The 22044-nt window shown below is 33.2% G+C and overlaps 1 protein-coding gene across 4 annotated transcripts in view; it reads left to right on the forward strand.

Moving 5' to 3' along the window:
- FSTL5 (follistatin like 5) overlaps positions 1-22044 on the forward strand; it is a 937018-nt gene that overhangs the window by 812147 nt on the left and 102827 nt on the right. For all 4 annotated transcript variants that reach the window (XM_027956327.2, XM_042234380.1, XM_042234379.1 and 1 more), the window contains one exon: positions 7435-7553. In XM_027956327.2, the coding sequence (XP_027812128.2) occupies positions 7435-7553 (119 nt within the window). The remainder of the gene's footprint in view (positions 1-7434; positions 7554-22044) is intronic.

A 22044-nucleotide genomic window follows, 5' to 3' on the forward strand; every position in this document is an offset into this window, starting at 1 on the left:
ATTTTTTATGGTCTTATAATCTAATAAAGTATTTCCTAATATTTATTTAGTAGACAGTTTGGTATATGTTTTATGGTGTAATGATAATAAGGGTTTTTATAAGCACTGAATTAAAGCAATTTAAACCATCTTATTCACTGCAGGATTAAGTTGAACTTTTAGATATATTAATTTCAAACTCTAAGGAGAGATGTCAGATGGTTTGTTATATAATAGAGCATTTTCTAAATTTATTATGAATAAGATCATTTTGCTGAGTATCTATAGGATCAATATGGAACTGAAATTACCTTGGAAAATACTGGCTTGATGTGACATTTAGTGATCTGAAAGCAAATGTATATATATATATATAATTTTAAAATATCTTTATAAATATTTTTGAATCTGTTCATACATTTATCTGTAATAGGAATTATTCAAATAAATTACTATATTAGTTGGGCAATTAACACCAACCAGCACAAGGTACAAATAGAAAATTACAGTGAAATATTGCAAAAAAGTTTATGTGTTACATTATTATCTGACTAGCTTTGTGACCTATAATGTCACCAAAGTGGGAAAAAAAAAAGAATAATAGGCGTCAGGCCCTCTCTTAACTCCTTCGACCTCAGATTTGTCACATTTTGTTGTCCAGACTCTTCTGTGCTGCAGGGGAGCATGGGAAATACAGAAGAGTTCACACGAACTTAATGAGCTACTGTATAATTGTTTTTAGAGCAAAATATTGGTAAGGTTCTCAGTACCAAATTACTGTCTCACAACAATATTGGTGAAATATTTAAAATGAAAAAGGAGAGCTTTCAGAAGGTAAGGCTTTTAAATTCAGGGGACTTAGAGTATCATATCCCTGGGTGAGGGAGAGACCACATCTTCTACTGTCTGTTCGTGATGCCAATGCCAGAGTGATCAAGCTGTTAACATTTTCATTTGCAAGTTCTGTATCTTCTCTGTTAAAAACAAATGTCAATGTTTTAGCATTTTATCTCAGAAAACTGTTTTCAGATCAAAAAAGGAATCTGACAAGACAACCATTTGCAGATATATGTGCATATACACACCCACATATATGTGTATGCATATTTGTACACCCCCTTCATAGATCACAGCCTTGTCATGGAGAAGGAGCTTGTGTAACTCAAAGAAGCTATGAGCCATGCCATACAGGGCCACCCAAGATGGATGGGTCATAGTGAAAACTTATGACAAAATGTGGTTCACTGGAGAAGGAATTGCAATCCACTCCAGGATTCTTGCCTGGAGAACCCAATGAACAGCATATAAAGGCAAGAAGAAATGATGCCAGAAGATGAGCTTCCAGGTTGGAAGGTGTCCCACATGCTACTGGGGAAGAACAGAGGGCAATTACTAATAGCTCCAGAAAGAATGAGCAGCTGAACCAAAGCAGCAATGATGCTCAGCTGTGGACATGTCTCGTGTTGAAAGTCAGTGAAAGTCACTCTGTTGTGTCTGACTCTTTGTGACTCCGTGAACCATACAGTCTATGGACTTCTCCAGACCAGAGTGCTGGAGTCAGTAGCCATTCTCTTCTCCAGGGGATCTTCGCAACCCAGGAATTGAACTGGGGTCTCCTGCATTGCAGGCGGATTCTTTACCAACTGAACTATTAGGAAAACCCAGTGAAAATAAAGTTCAATGCTATAAAGATAGTGGAGGACAGAAAAACCTGGTATACTACAGTCCATGGGGTCTCAGAGTCAGACACGACTTAACGACTGAACAAAAACAACAAATATATGTATATACACAAGCACATGCACATATACATAAATATGTATGATTTCTCCTAATATTAACTACATAGCAAACAAATGCTCTGTTATGATATAACCTTTGCTATGTTGATAATTGAATGTGAAATCAATCATTCAGATTTGCATTCAAAATTTTCAGCATATCTTTGAAAGTTCAGAGAATTGAATTCTGATTTAAGACTAGCTTTGGATAATATCATTCTGATCAATAATATATAATGTTCAGATAGTGTCCACGTCCTGAATTAATAGTGCCTAATAAGTTTAACACAATCACTCTCCAAAAATCTAAAAGATGGAAAGAGGAAGTCACTCTTATTTCAATTGAACAAAACATAAATATCTCACTGAGATGTGATGGTTTGGTGTTCCTATGTGTTTGAAAAGGATTTGAGCTCCAAAGACTGAGTACCAAAAATGGGAACATTAATAAACTGAAAATTCATCCCTGTTGGGTTATTCAAGGTGAGAAATATAATGCAGACCATCTATTTTGCCTATTTTCTTCTTTATTAAAAATAACTTTAGAATTATATGAAAGGGAAGAGAATAATACAATATCAATCAATGAAGGACCTTCTTTAACACAAAACTTACTAAATGACCTTTGATTGGTTACCAACTCACTGCATTGTAGGATTATAATTTGCTATTGACCATAAACCAAATGCTAAAGTAATGGCAACTTACACCAGAGGAAGGCAAACACCACAAAATAGTTTTATTATTGACTAAAATATTCATCCAATAATCACAAATAACCATTATTTGATATAATTTATGGAATATAGTGTTATATGTAGCACATAATGTAACTATATTATCATAATGCACTATTATTCTTGTGTAGTGGTCCTCAAAGAAATGATAGAAGGATGTAAATTACATCCATTTTTTTTCTCAGTCCATCTCATATATTTAAAAGTACAGTATTGATCAAAAAAATCCTCTGGGGAATACTTCTCTTCTTGTGTGTGTCCTTTCTGTATAGGAAGAAAAACAAAGCAGAGAAAAAGCTCACAAGGAAAAAACAAATTATAGATCAGTTTTGTGAGCTACTATACCTTGTTAGATTAACTATCGACCTGAAAAAGACAAAGTACTTATGTCTGTCTTCACCAAGTGATGAGAAAAGACAAAACAGCACATATTCCTAAACTTTACAATGACTACAGTTGTAAAGCTTTTACTTACATCAAGAACTTTTGTAGTAAACTGCAATACATCAATGAGGAAAGAACTGTAATCGAAACTAGCGGTCAGACATTTTGGGACTCAGAAATCTTTTACACTTTTCAAAATTATTGACAACCCAAAGAGCTTTTGTTTATGTAGGTTATTTCTATCCACTTTAATTACCATACTAGAAATTAAAACAAAATTCAAATATGTATTTAATAATTTATTAAAAATAATTGTAGTAAACCCATTACATGTAGACATAAATAGCATATTATTTGTAAACTGATATTTAAAAATTGAAAAGGCTCACTATTGAACACTGAATTTTAAAAAATATCTGGCTAAATAAAATAGAATTCCTATATCTGCTTCTGCATTGAACTGTTGTGATATCATCATAGCACACATGTCATGTAAACTGTCAAGAGCTACATTCTACATTTGAATGAAAGAGAAAAATGCAAATGACATCTTAGCATAATTATGAAAATAGCTTGAATTTGTAGACCCCCCTGAAAAGATCAACTGCTCTACTAGAAAATCAGGTTGTTCTTTCAGAAGGCTCATGTATTCATAGAATTCAACCTCATAAAAAACTAAAATGTACTAGTAGTATATCTCACAGTGTAGATTTGAGGAAGATATGAGGACAGTAAGTACATTTGGTTATATGCCATTTCACCATTTCCCCCCAATGATGTTTCAAAGAGGTAATGTCAATCATAAAAATAGGGACAATTCAACATTTCTTGAACTCATAGTAAGAGTTCAAGTCACTCAGCTACATGTTTTCCTTTCTCCATCTTATTTACTTCTTACAATTACAACACAGAAGTTGCATAATAAATAATTTCCCCATGATATAACAAAAAGTTCTATAGCTATGGTTTACCTCTGAGCCATCTGAATCAAGAATGGGATTTATCTCTGTTAACAGTCTCTCACACCAAAAAAATTTTTTAAACAGTTAGAACATGGATATATGTTATAATAACATAGTTATACTGAACATACACAGGTATGTTGCAGGAAGGGGGACCCCTTTCAGCACCCCAAACTGGGCTCTTGTCTAACACTCAGAAATGAGTTGTCCAAGGAGACACATGTGCTGAAAAAACAAGAGATTTTATTAGGAAAGGGCACCTGGGTGGAGAGCGGTATGGTAAGGGAACCCAGAAGAACAGCTCTGCCACGTGGCTCGCAGTCTCGGGTCTTATGGTGATGGGATTAGTTTCTGGGTTGTCTTTGGCCAATCATTCTGACTCTGAGTCCTTCCTGGTGGTGCACACCTTGTTCAGCCAAGATGGATACCAGAGAGAAGGATTCTGGGAGGTGGTCAGACATGTTGTGCCTCCTTTTGACCTTTCCCAAACTCTTCCAATTTGTGGTGGCTTAGTTGTTCCTTAGCAGGACCTCCTGTTGCAAAACAACTCAGGCAAAAAGTTACTATGGTGCCTGGCCAGGGTGGGCGGTTTCAATGCACTTCCCCTAACAGGTACATTATTGCTTATTATACAAATAAAGCTAATGAATACCCCTAATGTAAAAATCAGCATGTGTCTTCAATTACCAAGATCCCCAGCATCAGGTAATTTGTATTATTCTGTATGTAGCATATTCAGAGCAGGCAATGGCACCCCACTCCAGTACCCTTGCCTGGAAAATCCCATGGACAGAGGAGCCTGGTAGGCTGCAGTCCACAGGGTCGCTAAGAGTTGGACACCACTGAGCAATTTCACTTTTACTTTTCACTTTCCACTTTCATGTATTGGAGAAGGAAATGGCAACCCACTCCAGTGTTCTTGCCTGGAGAATCCCTGGGATGAGGGTGCCTCGTGGGCTGCTGTCTATGGGGTCGCACAGAGTTGAACACGACTGAAGCGCCTTAGCAGCAGCAGCAGCAGCAGCATATTCAAAATAAATTATAATATTATAGTAGCAAGTTTAGAATGATACATCTTCATTGTATACTCAGATTATAAACTCTTCTGCTAAAATCTAAAGGATAATTGATGAATAAGATATGTCTAGCAAGAAAAGAAATGGCAAAATAAACCTTGTTTAGATGGGGAAGAGAGGAATTCATCAACAGCTCTGAGGATAAAGTTTTATTTCCTAGCAGAGTGACTAATACCTAGTTCATTTATATTATCATTTTAATATATTTGTACATGATATTTTGTTGGCATTACTATTTCATAAACACTAAGGAGTTGTATTCCCACCAAAAACAGTAAAATGCACCTTGCTTAAAGTTATCTGTATTTCTCAATAACTTGTAACTTGGAAAGTAGTTTATACTCTGTAAAAATGCTGATGTGTAACTCATATTTTAAAAAGTAAGAAAATACACTTTAAGGGTTGAAAGTGATTTGCATGGATTAAGCAGGTTTTCAGAGGAAGATAACCCCCAGAAATTTAATCTGTGCAAAAGTACAGTGAAATCTCACTGACTGCACTATGCACAGAATATAGAAAAAAAAAAAATATATATATATATATAATATTGAAAGCATCCATAGGAGAAAGGACAGAAGATGCTTCAAGAAACTTTGCAAACAGTCTGGACTTGGAGTAGTTGTAAAATTCAAACACATTCAAATTGCTGACTGTGGAGCAGAATTGTGCAGCAGCTGAAGGAGGGTAGCGTCAAGTTCGTTTAAAAATGTTATGTAATTTGTAATCATCATCAAACAAAGAAACTGACACAAGTGAAAATCTGACACCACATCACAGCTTGCTTGTGCTCCTAAGTTTCAACCCCCAGTCATGTTAATTTGCAAATCTCTAATAGGTAGCACACATCAACCATCTATCCATGTTTATACAAAAACTTATTGATACAAATATTTTTTGCATAAAAACTGAATTTTGTATACCTTTAGGTATAGAATTGATGTTTCTGTATGCAGAGCTGTAATTATGAATAACAGCTGACAAGTCTTAAATTTTATTTCATGAAAAACAACTTAAACTTAGTCCTTGCCACTTCTGCTACTATTCAGGAACATCTCATTGTAACGTTGTGCATTCTGGAATTAAAATGCACAATTAACTGATCAAGATAACATGTATTAAAATATAAGAATGGTAAAATATTCATAAAACAGTAAGATTTGTCAAAATATTAAAATGGATATGCATTATTAGTTAGAAATAATTTCATTATGTATAAATACCAATAAAGTTATAATTCTGATTGAATACATTTTCCTCTTAATCATAGGAATAGATGGACACAGATCGAATAGGCAGAACTCGTGACATTTTAAATTAGCTAGAAACATATTTAATAAAAGAAAATACAGCTTAAGTTAAATAATTTTATTTTTTTGCAAATTAAATACTTGTGATCCTCAGTCTTGATTTCATAGACTTTGTAGTATTGTCAATTGAAATAAAAATTAAAAATGTTTTCAGATGTTAAACATTTTAAGCAATTTGGATTTTCCAACTACCAAGATTTCAATATAATTGCTTAACTATTAAAGGGCATATGCTCTCACTGGATTATGTATGGTAGAATTAAACTGAATAAATATGGTTTGCGAACTGGTATACCTGGATGAGATAATCAGGAGAGGATCAGGAAAGGAAGTACTACATACTCTCAGTCTGGACATGTTGGAACAAGGCAGAAGCAGAGGAAACCAAGAGAAAAGGTATGCAATCAGACGTGAAAAGTCCCCAGGTGCACGCCTCTGTTAATCCCCATGGGCATTTCAGGTGTCTGATCTGTAGCATCCTGCACCCATGAGGAGTGGGTTTATAATGTAAGTGAGATGGATTTCTAAGATGTCACAAACCCAAACCTGCATGTGAAAAAAACTAGTAGTACGATTTAAATGCGATTTTTGCAAGACCTTATATTAATTCAAGTTTTAAAGTGGAGAAATTATCCCCAAAATTTATCATTATGAAAACTGACATGTAAGACTCTAGTGGGATTACATTTACAAATGTTATTTTTGGAAAATATTTAATACATATTCTCCAAAATCTAAAGGACTTGATCTTTCTGTTTCTAGAACAAAAAGAATTTGTTTCTAAATTCCTGCAAAGGATGACAATTTATTTTCCCTAGGGAACTCGAATAAGACATAGGATAAACATGATTCTTCAGAAAGTACTTTTATATCTTAATCAACACCTAAATTAAGTGTGAAGGTAGCAGACATAATCTGTGTATCAAAGGGTTCATAATTTCCATTTATAATTAGTTTAAAATATCTGAAACATTTGTTGACTTACAAAGAAAGCACTGATATACAGATTAGGGTGAAGAAATGGAATTTCTGCATAATATCACAGATTTACTCAGACATTTGGTAAAGGTCTCACATGGTTTGCTTTATTAACATTACATGGCTTCACAAACTGATCTCCCACCAGCAATATGACAGGCACTGAGTTTTGGTTGTAAAGGTTTCTGATAATTTTATTTTGAACTTTTGAATATGTTTTTATTCCTAAGGTCTGGGAATTGGGAACATGTTCTACGTTTTTTATGAAGATGGAATCAAAGTGATACAACCTATAGAATGTGAATTTCAGAGGCACATTAAGCCGAGTGAAAAGCTCCTTGGATTTCAGGCAAGTATATAAAAATTTTTTTTATAGTTTTATGCAGAGATTTTAAGTAGAATTGTATTTTGGAAATACAATGAAATCTATACATATATGAGATATTTGGGGAGGACCATATTAAAGCTATGATATTATCTGTTATTTTATTCAGGTTTTATATTTGAAGAGGAAAATAATATATTGAGTATTCTTAATTGTTTGTTTGTAATCCAAATAAAAGCACTAAAGTTGACTACGAAAAATGAACATACTGGCTCTTTAATTTACAATGTCTTTCATTTTGGCGGGCAGTGGTTACACAGTAAAAGAAAATAAACTGTAAATAATCTGATGAAATTAGGGTTATATTACCTGCTTTATAAATGTGAATTCCCTTTAGTTTTTTATCTTATTTTTTCATGAGCTCACGATGGAATGAATGACTTAGATTTAGATGGAAAAACATCAATTCCTTTGTTTATTGATATCTATCTATACCTTACCTTTCACAGAAATAATTGTTTTGTGTAAAATTTTGATACAACATTCAGAAAATAAAAGAATATCTGAATAAATGGGTATTTATTTTACATATTAGGGAGTATACTTTTATGCAAGGTAATAAGAAATTATGTTTATACTGCTATGGTTAAATATTCTGTTGTTATTGTTTAGTTGCTAAGTCAAGTCAACTCTTTTGCTACCCATGGACTGTAGCCCAACAGGCTCCTCTGTCCATGGAATTTCCCAGGCAAGAATACTGGAATGGATTGCCATTTCCTTCTCTAGGGGATCTTTCTGACCTAGGGATCAAACCTGCAACCTCAGCTTGGCAGGCAGATTCTTTACCACTGAAGTCCCATGGATATATATATATATATATATATATATATATATATATATGCACACATAAATATATGTTTCTACACCAAAATATGTAATACTGAAGGTACCTGCATTACCTATGTGTTCCCACACAAGTGTAGTCATCCAAAAATAAAATATTGGTGGACCTCAGAATGCAACCCTCTCTTGATACTTATTTCAAGGTTGGCATGATCTCAAGATGTAAGCAAAATATATATTAATGCCTTGGTTTAGATACTTTATTTTCAACTCCTGTTTCCAGTCTACTAGTAGTCAGTGTTGCCATATGTTAATTTATGGAAACAATGGTTTGTACCTTAAAGCCATATCCTAGGATGAAAAGGAAAAAATATTTGACAGTGAGATAAGTTGGGCCAGCACCTCTTTAGACACTACAGGAAAAAATGACCTAATGTGTCCTATTTTAAAGAAAGCAAATAATTTAACTCAGTATGTGTATAGATATTTAAAACAAATAAAACTATTTTTGATTTAAAAATATTTCATTTATAGGCTAAATTAATAAATAGAATCATCACCATGTTTCTTAATCAATAGTTTAACAAGTATGAAAACATTTGAAATTGTACATGCGCTTTAGTTTTATAATCACATCAAATCAATACTGACTAAATGTATTTTGAATAAGTTGTGTGTGTATGTAAATAAACATATAAAAATACTAAATATTTGTTCCTGAGAAAGCAATTCACTCAATTTTATAGCACATTTATAATTTTATAAAAACATTATGTAAGAAGAACCTACCATATAGCACAGGGAACTCTATTCTCTGTAATGATCTATATGGGAAAAGAATCTAAAACAGAGTGTACGTATGTGTGTGTCTGTATATATATATACATATATACACATATGTATATATATGCCTATATACAACTGTACAGCAAAAACAAACATAGCATTATAAATCAACTATACTCCAATGAAAACTATTAAAAAAAAACAGTATGAGTGATAAGTCTGGTCTAACAGATATCAGAAACTTGGCATCCAAATGATAATTTAAATCCAAACAAAGTCATTTTACAAAGGAGTGTTTCGCTCAGATTCCTACAGAATTAGCAGTTGTAGCTATTTGGAATCTAAAGCTGAAAAAAGCAAGGAAAAATTGTTTTTATAATTTTGTGACAAATCTGGACAATAGGGATGTAAAGTTTATTTAACTGAATGTCTCTTTTTTAAGCCTTTCTGGATAATTATACTTCCTTCTAAAACAGCTGAAGTAGAAAGCATATAGAATTTTGTGTCTCTCTCTGTATGTATATGTGTGTGTATGAAATAGTGAAAGTGAAATGTTAGTTGCTCAGTCATGTCCTACTCTTTGCAACCCATGGACTATAGCCCACCAGGCTCCTCTGTCTGTGGAATTTGTCAGGCAACAATACTACAGTGGGTTACCATTTCCTTCTCTAGGGTATCTTCCCTCCCCAGGGATCGAACTCGGGTCTCCTGCATTGAAGGTAGATTCTTTACCTTCTGAGGCACCTACAAATAACACACATACACACACACACACACACACACACACACAATGTATATTTTTCTATAAGAAAGATAAAAATTGAAGAGATGATGGAAACCAGACATCAGTGATGATAGCCTTAGCTCACATCCTTCAGCCTGAGAATCCACATCCACTGTACACACCACCAATGACAAATCAGAGATAATTGATTATATGAACTAATTGATGATTCAGAATTTTCAAATCATAGCTCCTGGAAATCTTATAGTCATTGTACATACGGGATTAATGCTAGAAATGCCTATTGTGAAACAAAAAGATATAAGGAGAGAAAGTTAGTGTTCCTATCTTATATAAAACAAACATTTACAAAATTTCTACATGCTAATGGAAAAACAAGCAAAATGAGTAGGAAAAGTTAGATTTGTATTTTTCAGGAGAAACTGTCAAATAGTGTGTGTTTAAATAGATGACATTCCTGAAATTTGAATATTGAAATTAAAATACAAATACATTTCTAACTGACCAATATATCTGGGTAAAGCACTAAGAATAATATGGAGAATGGACAAGTGGCTAAAATTACATCCTGTTTATAATTTTCAAATACAGAATATAGGGATTTTTGCTTATACCAAAAAAAGAGAAATTTCTTATGAAATTATTATAATCAATATATGTGAAATAAAGGCTAGAATAAACTGTTATTTCACATTGCTTTATTTTGTTATTCCTTAATGTGATAAGAGTTTAAATAATTAGAATATGTATACAGAGATATTTTCATGATACACAAGCATACAGAAGTAGAAAAAAGAAAAATTGATGGTGTTATGCTCTGAGAATAAATGGTAAATTAAATAATTGCGTCTTATGTGAATCTATTTTGTTTTCTGCTAAAATACAAGAAGATGTTAATTTTAGAGGATGAAAGTTGTCTGGTGCCACTTTCTACTAGATTTACATGTCTAACTATAAACAAATTTCATGAGAAAATGTCTAGGTTTTATGCCAAAAGAGATGGGAATATCAGACCACCTGACCTGCCTCTTGAGAAACCTGTATGCAGGTCAAGAAGCAGCAGTTAAAACTGGACATGTAACAACAGACTGGTTCCAAATAGAAAAAGGAGTACGTCAAAGCTGTATATTGTCACCCTGCTTATTTAGCTTATACGCAAAATACATCATGAGAAACGCTGGACTGGAAGAAACACAAGCTGGGATAAAGATTTCTGGGAGAAATATCAATAACCTCAGATATGCAGATGACACCACCCTTATGGCAGAAAGTGAAGAGGAGCTAAAAAGCCTCTTGATGAAAGTGAAAGAGGAGAGTGAAAATGTTGGCTTAAAGCTCAACATTCAGAAAACAAAGATCATGGCATCTGGTCCCATCACTTCATGGGAAATAGATGGGGAAACAGTGGAAACAGTGTCAGACTTTATTTTTGGAGGGCTCCAAAATCACTGCAGATGGTGACTGCAGCCATGAAATTAAAAGACGCTTACTCCTTGGAAGAAAATTTATGACCAACCTAGATAGTATATTCCAAAGCAGAGACATTACTTTGCCAACAAAGGTCCGTCTAGTCAACACCATGGTTTTTCCAGTGGTCATGTATGGATGTGAGAGTTGGACTGTGAAGAAAGCTGAGCGCTGAAGAATTGATGCTTTTGAACTGTGGTGTTGGAGAAGACTCTTGAGAGTCCCTTGGACTGCAAGGAGATCCAACTAGTCCATCCTAAAGGAGATCAGTCCTGGTTGTTCATTGAAAGGACTGATGCTGAAGCTGAAACTCCAATAATTTGGCCACCTCATGTGAAGAGTTGACTCATTGGAAAAGACCCTGCTGCTGTGAGGGATTAGGGGCAGGATGAGAAGGGGATGACAGAGGATGAGATGGCTGGATGGCATCACTGACTCGATGGATATGAGTTTAAGTGAACTCTGGGAGTTGATGATGGACAGGGAGGCCTGGTGTGCTGTGATTCATGGGGTCACAAAGAGTTGGACATGACTGAGTGACTGAACTGAACTGAACTGATGCCAAAATAATATTTTTCTCTGGAAAAAAACAGAACCAGTAGAATTAATATTATATCTGGATTTATATCTCTCCATCACTAACTTTAGCTCCATATGCTAATTTTAAGGTACTGGCTCTGGTAATGGTTGGTGGAGTGGAATGTGTGTCAAATTTGTAGGGCTGACCACACAGCAGGAAATTCAAATATGAGTTGATATTCATCATGGAATTCAAAACCATAGACTGAGTCAGCAGACTGTTGATACAATTCAGTATTGGAGTCTTGAGTCTAACATCTGTAGCCAGACTAGAAACTCAAGTATATTTCTATGTGGAAGCTCTAAGGCAGGATTTCTTCTGTGGGAAACCTCAATCTTAAATCTGAAGGCCTTCAACTGATTGGATGAGGTCCACTCACATCATAGGGGTAATGATCTATCTTAGGTCTATATTAGAGCCAACTAATTTTAAATGTTAATCACATCCATAACACTTTCACAGAGACACCAGACTAGTTCTTTTTATTAAAGTATAGTTGATCTATAATATTATATCAGTTTCTATTGTACAGCAAAGTGATTCACTTATACATATATATATATATATATATATATATATATATATGTATAGTTTTCCATTATGGTTTATCACAGGATACTGAATATAGTTCCCTGTGTCATACAGTGAGACTCTGTTGTTTATCCATTCTCTATCAGATTAGTTGTTGATCTAAAAATTGGGCAACATAGCCTAGCTGACAGAGAATATACTCCATCATATCTTACTATCTCCACTAGTCAAGGCTTTGATTAAATTTATTATTTCCAGTGTCCTTGAGAATATTGGTACTTCAGTACCTGCCTTACAGATGGCAGGTAATCAAATAACATTTATGAAGTGCATTTATTGAAAACTCTGTTGCATATAGCCTTAGGCTCTTCATCTTTATGCATTGTCTGAGTTTAAAGTTGTATGCATCTAAATCTTTCCTCAACCTACTATTTCTCCTTACTTTACAGTTCCCACAAAACAGCATTCCCCTTTTCATGTGTTTGTGAAAAATGTTTCATAAAATTAATGATCATTGAATTGTTAGGGTAAACATAATCTCTGAGCTTCCCGGGTGGCACTAGCTGTAAAGAATCTACCTGCCAGTGGAGGTGACATAAGAGATGTGGGTTCGACCTCTGTTATCAGGAAGATTCCCTGGAGGAGAGCATGCAACTTACTCCAGTTGTTTTTTGTTTTTGTTTTTTTTTTTACTGGAGAATCCCATGGACAGAGGAGCCAGGCAGGTTCATGGGCTCACAAAGAGTCTGGACATGAATAAAGTGACTTAGCATACACACATGCAATCAATCTCATGGGTCTCTTAATTCAGAATCACACAGTCAAAATATACTGTGCAGATGCTCAGTCCAAGATAGGTTAGAATGCTAATATAGAAAAAAAATGTAGCTCTTCTGGATTTTAGGAGATAAATCTCTTGAGTGTGAGTAGAGGAAATGAGGCATTTGGAATCATTTATCCCACACACATACAAAAAGATTAAACATAGATATAATATTTTTCAAAGTCACTGTTGATATTAAGAGAAGAGCAGTGCAATCCCCAATATAACTCATTGACCAGTAACATTTAGATGAAAACCGAAATATTTAGAGTATAGAATTTTTGATGAAATCTCTTAGAAGATGCTCTTTGCTTACTCTAAATAAAAATTCAATTTTGGTGCAATGTCAGATTGCATCAGATTTGAGCTTTTGATAGTTGGTTGAAGATTCATAGAATGTTATTTTATTTATACTTTCATCTCTCTTTTTTCCTTTTTTTTTTTTTTGGTGATGTAGCTTAACTAGATAGGATTCTGGCTATATTTATCCTAGTTGTATGTACTTTCATCTTGTCACCAGCAATAAGTGTGAACTTCAAGCAAATAGAATTCTATTCCAGACTTGCAACTTCAGAACTCAAACTGAAATGGGTTTGGAAAAATGTTTTGATTACAGGTTCAGGGATGACAAGCTTTTCCAAGGTTACCAACTTTTTCACTCTTCTGGTTTTCAAGTATTTTGTCAACATATCTACATGTCTACAACTCTTTTAATCTTCAACACTTTTTTTTTCCTTCAGTTCACTCAGCCACTGTTCTCTATATATACCATGGTATTATTTATTCTTTTCTGGGGAATAGAAGAGCTTGAAAGAAAATCACATATATTTTATCATGCGTGTGTGTGTGTGTGTATATGTTAGTTGCTTAGTCGTGTTCAAATTTTTGCAGCCCCATGAACTGTAGCCTGCCAGGCTTGTCTGATTTCCTAGGCAAGAAGACTGGAGTGGGTAGCCGTTTCCTTCTCCAGGGAATCTTCCCAACCCAGGGTTGGAACCTGGGTTTTCTGCATTGCAGGCAAATTCTTTACTATCTGAGCCTCCAAGGAAGCCTTTGATGGCTCAGGCCCTCATCATGCATGGGTCTTATATGTTGAAATGTGAAGATTCCAGTCCTGGTTTTGATGCAACTTTAAGTCTAGGGGAACATATTTTCTGCAGAAAGTCTGATGTAAAATGTCTATTATCTAGGCTTAGAATTTCTACATAAGAAAATGGCCTTATCTTTATAAATAATATGATTAGTACCCTATTAGAATGGAGCTTGTACATAGGGATAGTTTGTCCATAGTGTGCAGAATACTCAGGAATCAAGAAATTGAAACTGAGAATAGAAATGGGAAAACAGACCTCTCTTTTCTATGTCCAAAGAGCAGCTCAGACTTTAGGGCATTTCTCAATTCCCTTCCCAGCATCTCCTTCTGTTTCTAATTCAATTATTACCTCTTCAAATTCTGTCCACAAAAATAATTGTTAAAACATCAGCCCCGTTATACCATGCAGACAATTTATTTCCCCATGAAGCCATTGAGCAAACTTTTGAATTCAATACCACTTGTATATTTCAGAAAGGTAATCGAAATGTTTCCCCACTTATTCTGTTCTCAGTGGGTTTCTTTTCAAACATGGCTTAATTTACAAAGAGTTATAAAATGATAAAAATTTAAGCTTTCATCCCTTTGTGATTACAATAGTATCTTGCAAAGGCTACCTAAAGAGAGTAATGTAAACTACCTCTAACTGTTTCTTGGAAGATCACGCTGTAGATTTTAAAAGAAACAAATTTATGAAATTGGTTTTTGAAGCCTTGGATTTAAAGAAGCCTTTTAATCTTTCATTAAAAATCACACTCACGAAATTCTCACATTGTGCCTCTAACTCACTTGAAGTATGCAAGCCTAACATTAGGGGACAGTCGTGGGAAGCATGTAAATTGTGCAACAGTCTTTCAATGGAGTTCTATAGCATATTAATTGGGTCAAGTAATTTTATCTAAAATAACATACTAAGTCTTTGAGAGATTATTAATAAGAACCAGCCAAGTTATTTGGATGTGATCAGAATTATGTCTGTGTCTCAGACAATGTATTGCCATCACATTTTTTATATGAGGTATAAGGATTCACTGTATACACCTAAGAGCACATTTTACGTACTTGAGAAAGAAATGTGCTTATAGGAATTTGGATTTTTCAATAGAAACTTCTTGAGGCTAAAATTGATCTCAATATAAAAATCATTCATACAATGTCTTTAAACATGAAACATTTTTACTTGAGAATTACAAAATTATGTAAATCAGTCTTCGGCTCTTAAATTACTGTTTCTGGTCTAAGATTTAGCTGTATTCACACAAAAAAGTACCAGTTGACTTATTCAAAGTAACAGATTGGCATGGGAAAAAAAATACAAAAATTTAGTTTAAAAAGTAGTAGTTTTTTACTTTGTGCATCCCCAGTCTGTCTTCATGTAATTAATCACATTTAATCACTTTAACTAATGTGCTCAGAAATATTTCTTAAATCATCAGTATTAGATGTTTTCTTGTGATGTTTCTCTCTGAAGGATAATATTGCTTAAAAAATCCCTAACTTTCGTATTTTCTTAATATGTTGAAAACTACATATTTTTTGTAATGTTTTGAGGATTAGATTTATGATCTTCATGATTTATTCTAATTTTAGTCCTTATTTTTTCTTGATATTTCTTTTTTTTTTTTTAGTTTTTATTTTTTAAATTTTAAAATCTTTAATTCTTACATGCATTCCCAAACATGAACCCCCCTCCTACCTCCCTCCCATAACATCTCTCATTGCACCAGCCCCAAGCATGCTGCATCCTGCGTCAGACATAGACTGGCGATTCAATTCACATGATAGTATACATGTTAGAATGTCATTCTCCCAAATCATCCCACCTCTCCCTCTCCCTCTGAGTCCAAAAGTCCGTTATACACATCTGTGTCTCTTTCCCTGTCTTGCATACAGGGTCATCATTGCCATCTTCCTAAATTCCATATATATGTGTTAGTATACTGTATTGGTGTTTTTCTTTCTGGCTTACTTCACTCAGTATAATCGGCTCCAGTTTCATCCATCTCATCAGAACTGATTCAAATGAATTCTTTTAACGGCTGAGTAATATTTAACTTTAATCTCTTGCTTGATTTACCATTGCTAACATTTTCTATTTCAACAGTAGTTGTCAAAATATTAATTTAACACTGAAAGCTTGTCATTTCATTAATATCTCTTTTTCTATTTAGATAGGTCATTAGTCTCAGTTTGAGTAATTTGAAGGATGGAAAACAATATAGTAAATTAACGTCTTTATTTTATTAAATGACTAAATCACAAATTTTTAAAATATTGCTGAAAGTTTACAATGACAATTAAATATTCCTCCATATAATTTATCATATAATGGTTTTATGTTTTCTAAATTTCTTAAAATATGTAACTTTCAGTGTATAGATATAGTGAATATAATTGTGCAAAAATTATCTTATGTCCTATAGTTTACTTTTGAAATTATTTGGAAAGCTTAAAGATGCAAAACAAAAGGGGGTTATATAATCTACATACCTCAAAGATTTGCACTGAACTAAATCACAGAGACAGTTTTGGTGAACTCTTATTCCATATTGTCTTCACTTTATTACTCGAGAATATTCCTGAGCTGGGTAGTGTGGCAGAACTTTTTCAGATTTGTCAGTAAAAAGGGACAAGACCAAATGCAATTCTGAAGGCAATATAATAAAGATATAGTTTTAAAAAGAAAATACAAAAAAATGTGCTTTTGATCTGTCCTCTTACCCATAAAGAAGGTAGATGCAGAAGTAATTTATTTTTTAATGTAACATTTATTTTTAAAGGTTTACAACATTTGATTTTAAAATGGATATAATTTTATATTTTACATTAATTAGTACAAACATAGAAAAATATTTTATATGTGTATAAATTATTTGGCCAGTATCCACTCACTTCATACCTATGAGAAATAGAAGTTTTTTGCAATAATAATCATTAACTAGTTAATAACATGAATCCTGCTAAAATGACTTTTAAAGAATGTTGACCACAAAAGTAAGGTGCAATGATACTCAGTATAGGTGTTCCTATGTGGCGTAAATTAATGTATGAATTATAATACAGTTCAGTACACATGTGTATAATTATCTTCTAACAAGCCTTATAATTTTTGAATATAAATCTACCATACTTCAGAATAATATTTTTCAGTCAATGTCATTTTGAACAAAATGATTAAGCCTGCCTTCCACATAAAGCGCCCTCTGCCAGCTAATATGGGGAGACAGTGAACTCCATCAAGATGACCCTGTGCCATTTGCATTGTGAGATTACTTTCCTCCAAAAACAAATTCCTAAATGATATACACTGTACTAAACAAATGTAGAGAACACATCAATCATAAAATTACCTCAATTTACACTTCTACATCAACAATTTTAAATGGTTGCTAGACAAAGCAAGCTATTCAGAGGAGGATGACATAGATATTCTTAGAAAAGTAATCAGTAAAACATGTTTTGCTTATCAACAAATGTCCCCAAAGAGAAAAATCCTTAAATTAGCATTAAAAAAAATCATGCATTTAAAGAAAGGGAAGGGAACTTCTTTCTGGTATACAATCTCGTTCAAATTGCTTGACTTTTTTCATTAAAAGTTTAGCTTTGTTTCATTTTTATCCTATGGATTTATACCAATAATAACTAATTTAATTTACTCCATTTAATAAAAGAGCTAGAAAGCATCAAGGAATAGAATCTATATGAAAGTCCCTTAAATGGCTAAAGATAGTTTGTTATAGCTTATGATCTCCCAAACTAAACTTCAAGCTTTTTGCCTCAATCCTGTTTTGGAGAAGTCATTCCTTCAACTGCCTGATAATCTGTTTCACAGGTATTATTTATTTAAAAATCTACATTTGCTTGAGTAATATAATAAGAACACAGAGAAATGAAATCTATCAAAATAAAATTGCTTGAGTTTATAATACATTTTGGGCTTCCCAGGTAGCTCAGTGGTAAAAATCCCCCTTCCAATGCAGGAGACGCGAGATATAGGTTTGGTCCCTGGGTCAGGAAGATCCCCTGAAGGAGGAAATGACAGACCATTCCAGTAGTCTTTCCTGGACAATCCCGAGCTTGGCAGGCTACAGTACATGGGGTCCCAAAGAGTCAGACATGACTAAGAACATGCACAAAATACATTTTAAATGAATCTATTTGAATTAATTTATCTTGATGCTTCAAATGAAATGTCAAGGTAAATTAATCCAGTATCTTCTTATAGTCCTTTTAATCTTTACTATTAATCCATAGTTAGAATGACTATTTAAACAAATATTCTCTTTTGTTACTTAAAAAATTAGAATCCAGAACACAGAAATAACTTTCATCTTTCTATATTTTTTATTTTTATTTTTTTGTGTGAACTTAAGTTCATGTGTTATCAGGTGAAAAAAAGAATTTTTAAATGATATATATTCACTCTATCTAACCAACTTACCAATTGTGCTTTGTTAAATAAAGTTAGGAAAGAGCACATTTGCTGTTTCATAGCCTTTGTACAAATCACCTTCATAAAAATCAAATCTTCATCACTTTGGAGAATGGAATGAAACATAACTAATTTTTTAATTCCAACTAACTACACTACATTTTATTGAATTGATCCATCATGAACCTTGTGCCTCCATATAATTTACATGTCCTGATATCCCCCATATTTGTCTAATTCCTTTAGCACTTAGTATTAGCTTTCAGTTCAAAGGACATTTTGTTGAACTCTACTGGTTCTTGTATCTAAAGGGAAACCCACGGTCTTGACATTTAATTTGATTTTCCCATTATTCAAATTTATGCCTTTCCAAATAGACCTTAAGTCCCTGCCCCTGGATTCTCAGTGTTCGCTAAAACTTGTATCAACCCCAAGCCAGGAGATCCAACAAACAAATTATTTAGCCTTGCATTCACAAAATGTCTAAGGTTCTTTCGTCTCTTTTATGTTCTGTGGACATTTGAAATTTAATACTCTACAAATTTGTTTTTTTTTAATTTTTTATTTATTTTTTTTAGTTTTTTATTTTTAAATTTTAATATATTTAATTCTTACATGCGTTATTCACCTCACTCCTCTGAAGATGGCCATCATTAAAAACTCTACAAATAAATACTAGTGAGGATTTGGAGGAAAGGGAACCTTCCTACACTGTTGGTGTGAGTGTAAACTGCTACAGTCACTGTGGAAATCAGTACAGAGGCTCCTCCTAAAGCTATAAAGGGAACTACCGTATGACCCAGCAATTCCACTGCTGAATATATATCCAGAGAACATAAAAACACTGATTTGAAAAGATTCATGCACCTTTATATTCATTGTAGTATTATTTGCAATAGTCAAAATATGGAAGCAACCCAATTGCCCATCGACAGATGCATGGTTAAAGATGTGATTTACACACACACACAAACACACACACAGTAGAATATTGGTCATGGAAAAGAATGAGATTCTGGGAATTCCCTGGTAATCCAGTGGTTAGGACTCTGAGCTTTCACGGCCAAGGGTCCAGGTTCAATCTTTGATTGGAGAACTAAAATCTTGCAAGCTTCATGGAATGGCCAAAACAAAACAAAAAAGAACTTCTGCCATTGGCAACAAAATGGGTGGACCTAATACAATAACACTAATACTTCTAAAAACTAATAAAATATTTTTTGCTTAAGCAGGGTAGAATAATTCAAATACCTTTTTTTTTCTTTTATTAGAACAATGGACAAATGCTAATTAACCCTCTCAATTTCTAGATAAGGAAATTGAGAAAAGATAATTAGCTCAATATCACTGAACTGCAAAAGGATAAAGGGAAATTTTTTCTTATTATTATGCAACTCTTATTCTATATTTGAAACACCTATCTGAAATTCTTAAATATATACAACTTCCCTCCAAAGCATTTTGGAAACTGAAAAAAATGATGAAAAATTCATAGACTGTTATAATTTTCATGAAACGTAGCCCATGGTGAATTTTCTATATGAAAATAACAGGTAGTACTTATTGCTCATTTGACCTTTTCAAACATAACTTCATTTAACCTACGTATTAGGCCTATGTGATTGATAATATTATACAGGTGATATAAAGCTTTAGCGGAGTATTCATACAGCTAATGTGAGTATAAAACTGGATTATGTCTATGTCTGGTTGACCTCAAAGCCTATGTTTTAATCTCTCTAATGCATTGCTTCTAAAAAGAAACCAGTCCTCAGTTTATGATACTGTAATGTTGTCTGCTCCATTTTTATTATATCACTGAAAGACATACATGCATAAACTTTATATTAAAAGAAAGGATGAAAATTTCTATTTCTATTTCTATGTGGTCTGAGTAACTTTGATATCCTAGAATCAAAATAATGCTGTCTGGCAATTTTCTTTGATAAGCCAAATTAAGGCAAATCAGCCCTCAACTGCCATGATTACCTATACTTTGATTAATATGAACTAGACTGTTTATGACATTTTCATAAATAAAATGGCAACAAGAATTAGATAAATTGAATATATCTAATTGTAGAAAATAGCAGTTGTAAAACTTGTGTTATAAACAATGATCTTGAAAAATTTATGAAAGTACTTTAACTTCATTGCCTTAAAAAAATCCAATAAGGGAGATAACCATTGATATTAAATTGTTCAATATGTTATTGTAAGATCAAGGTTTTCTAATACATTTAGTTATATAAATGTATATATAAAATATAAACATAAGTTATATTTAGCAAAGCAAGATTAAAAGGAATATATTATATCTAGTATATTCATGAATAGCTCAAATTTAAATACAAATATTTGTATATATAAAGATTCTAAGTGATTATTTTCCATTTCTATACTATTCTCAGTTTGGTAACAAATGATATGCCACTGGCAGCCATCCAGAGACCATAATTTGAAAATGCTCTAAAATTTGGTGTCTCAGTGATTCTGGATAACATGGCATAGGATTTAACATCATATTTGAGAAATACACACCTTATGGATCCACTCCCTTTATTTTTGCTACAATAAGTGATATTTAAACATGTGTTTGCTGAAGTACTATTGTACTTTCCCCAGTATGTTTGGAAAATGTACAGGAATAGCAAAGGCTAACATTTTAGGTGGGAATGATAATACATGATTAAAGGCCAAATCATGTTACACTGAATATAAATGCTATGAAAATTCAGACAAGAAGAAATGAGTAAGACCCATAGTAATTAGGGGTGAATTATATAGGTTTTGGAAATGTGGCTTTTTAAATGTAGATTAAAAGGAATTTGATTAATAAAATGTGTGATATGCTTTTTAGTCACTGTGGGAAATTATTGGTTTTTATGAAATTTTGATGAGAACAATCTTGCTGAAGAACAGATCATTTGTTGGAAAATAATAAAGATTACCGTTACATATTTTCAGTAAGATTTAATTTTTTTCTTTTTGCAAAATCTTTTTCTTCCCAATTCTCAGCTACCTTCAAGGGAGCAGAATCTTCTGCCAGTCTTAGGAATTTGACTGGCAAAGAAGCAGTAATGTTAAGCCAGGAGAAATGCTGAACTCTTATTTTCTTAAAAAATAATCATTGGAGTATTGTTGCTTTACAATATTGTGTCAGTTTTGCTGTACACCAAAGTGAATCAGCTATACATATATCCCCTCTGCTTTGG

Source organism: Ovis aries, chromosome 17 (genome assembly GCF_016772045.2).
Source record: "Ovis aries strain OAR_USU_Benz2616 breed Rambouillet chromosome 17, ARS-UI_Ramb_v3.0, whole genome shotgun sequence".
NCBI classification, from domain to species: Eukaryota; Metazoa; Chordata; class Mammalia; order Artiodactyla; family Bovidae; genus Ovis; species Ovis aries.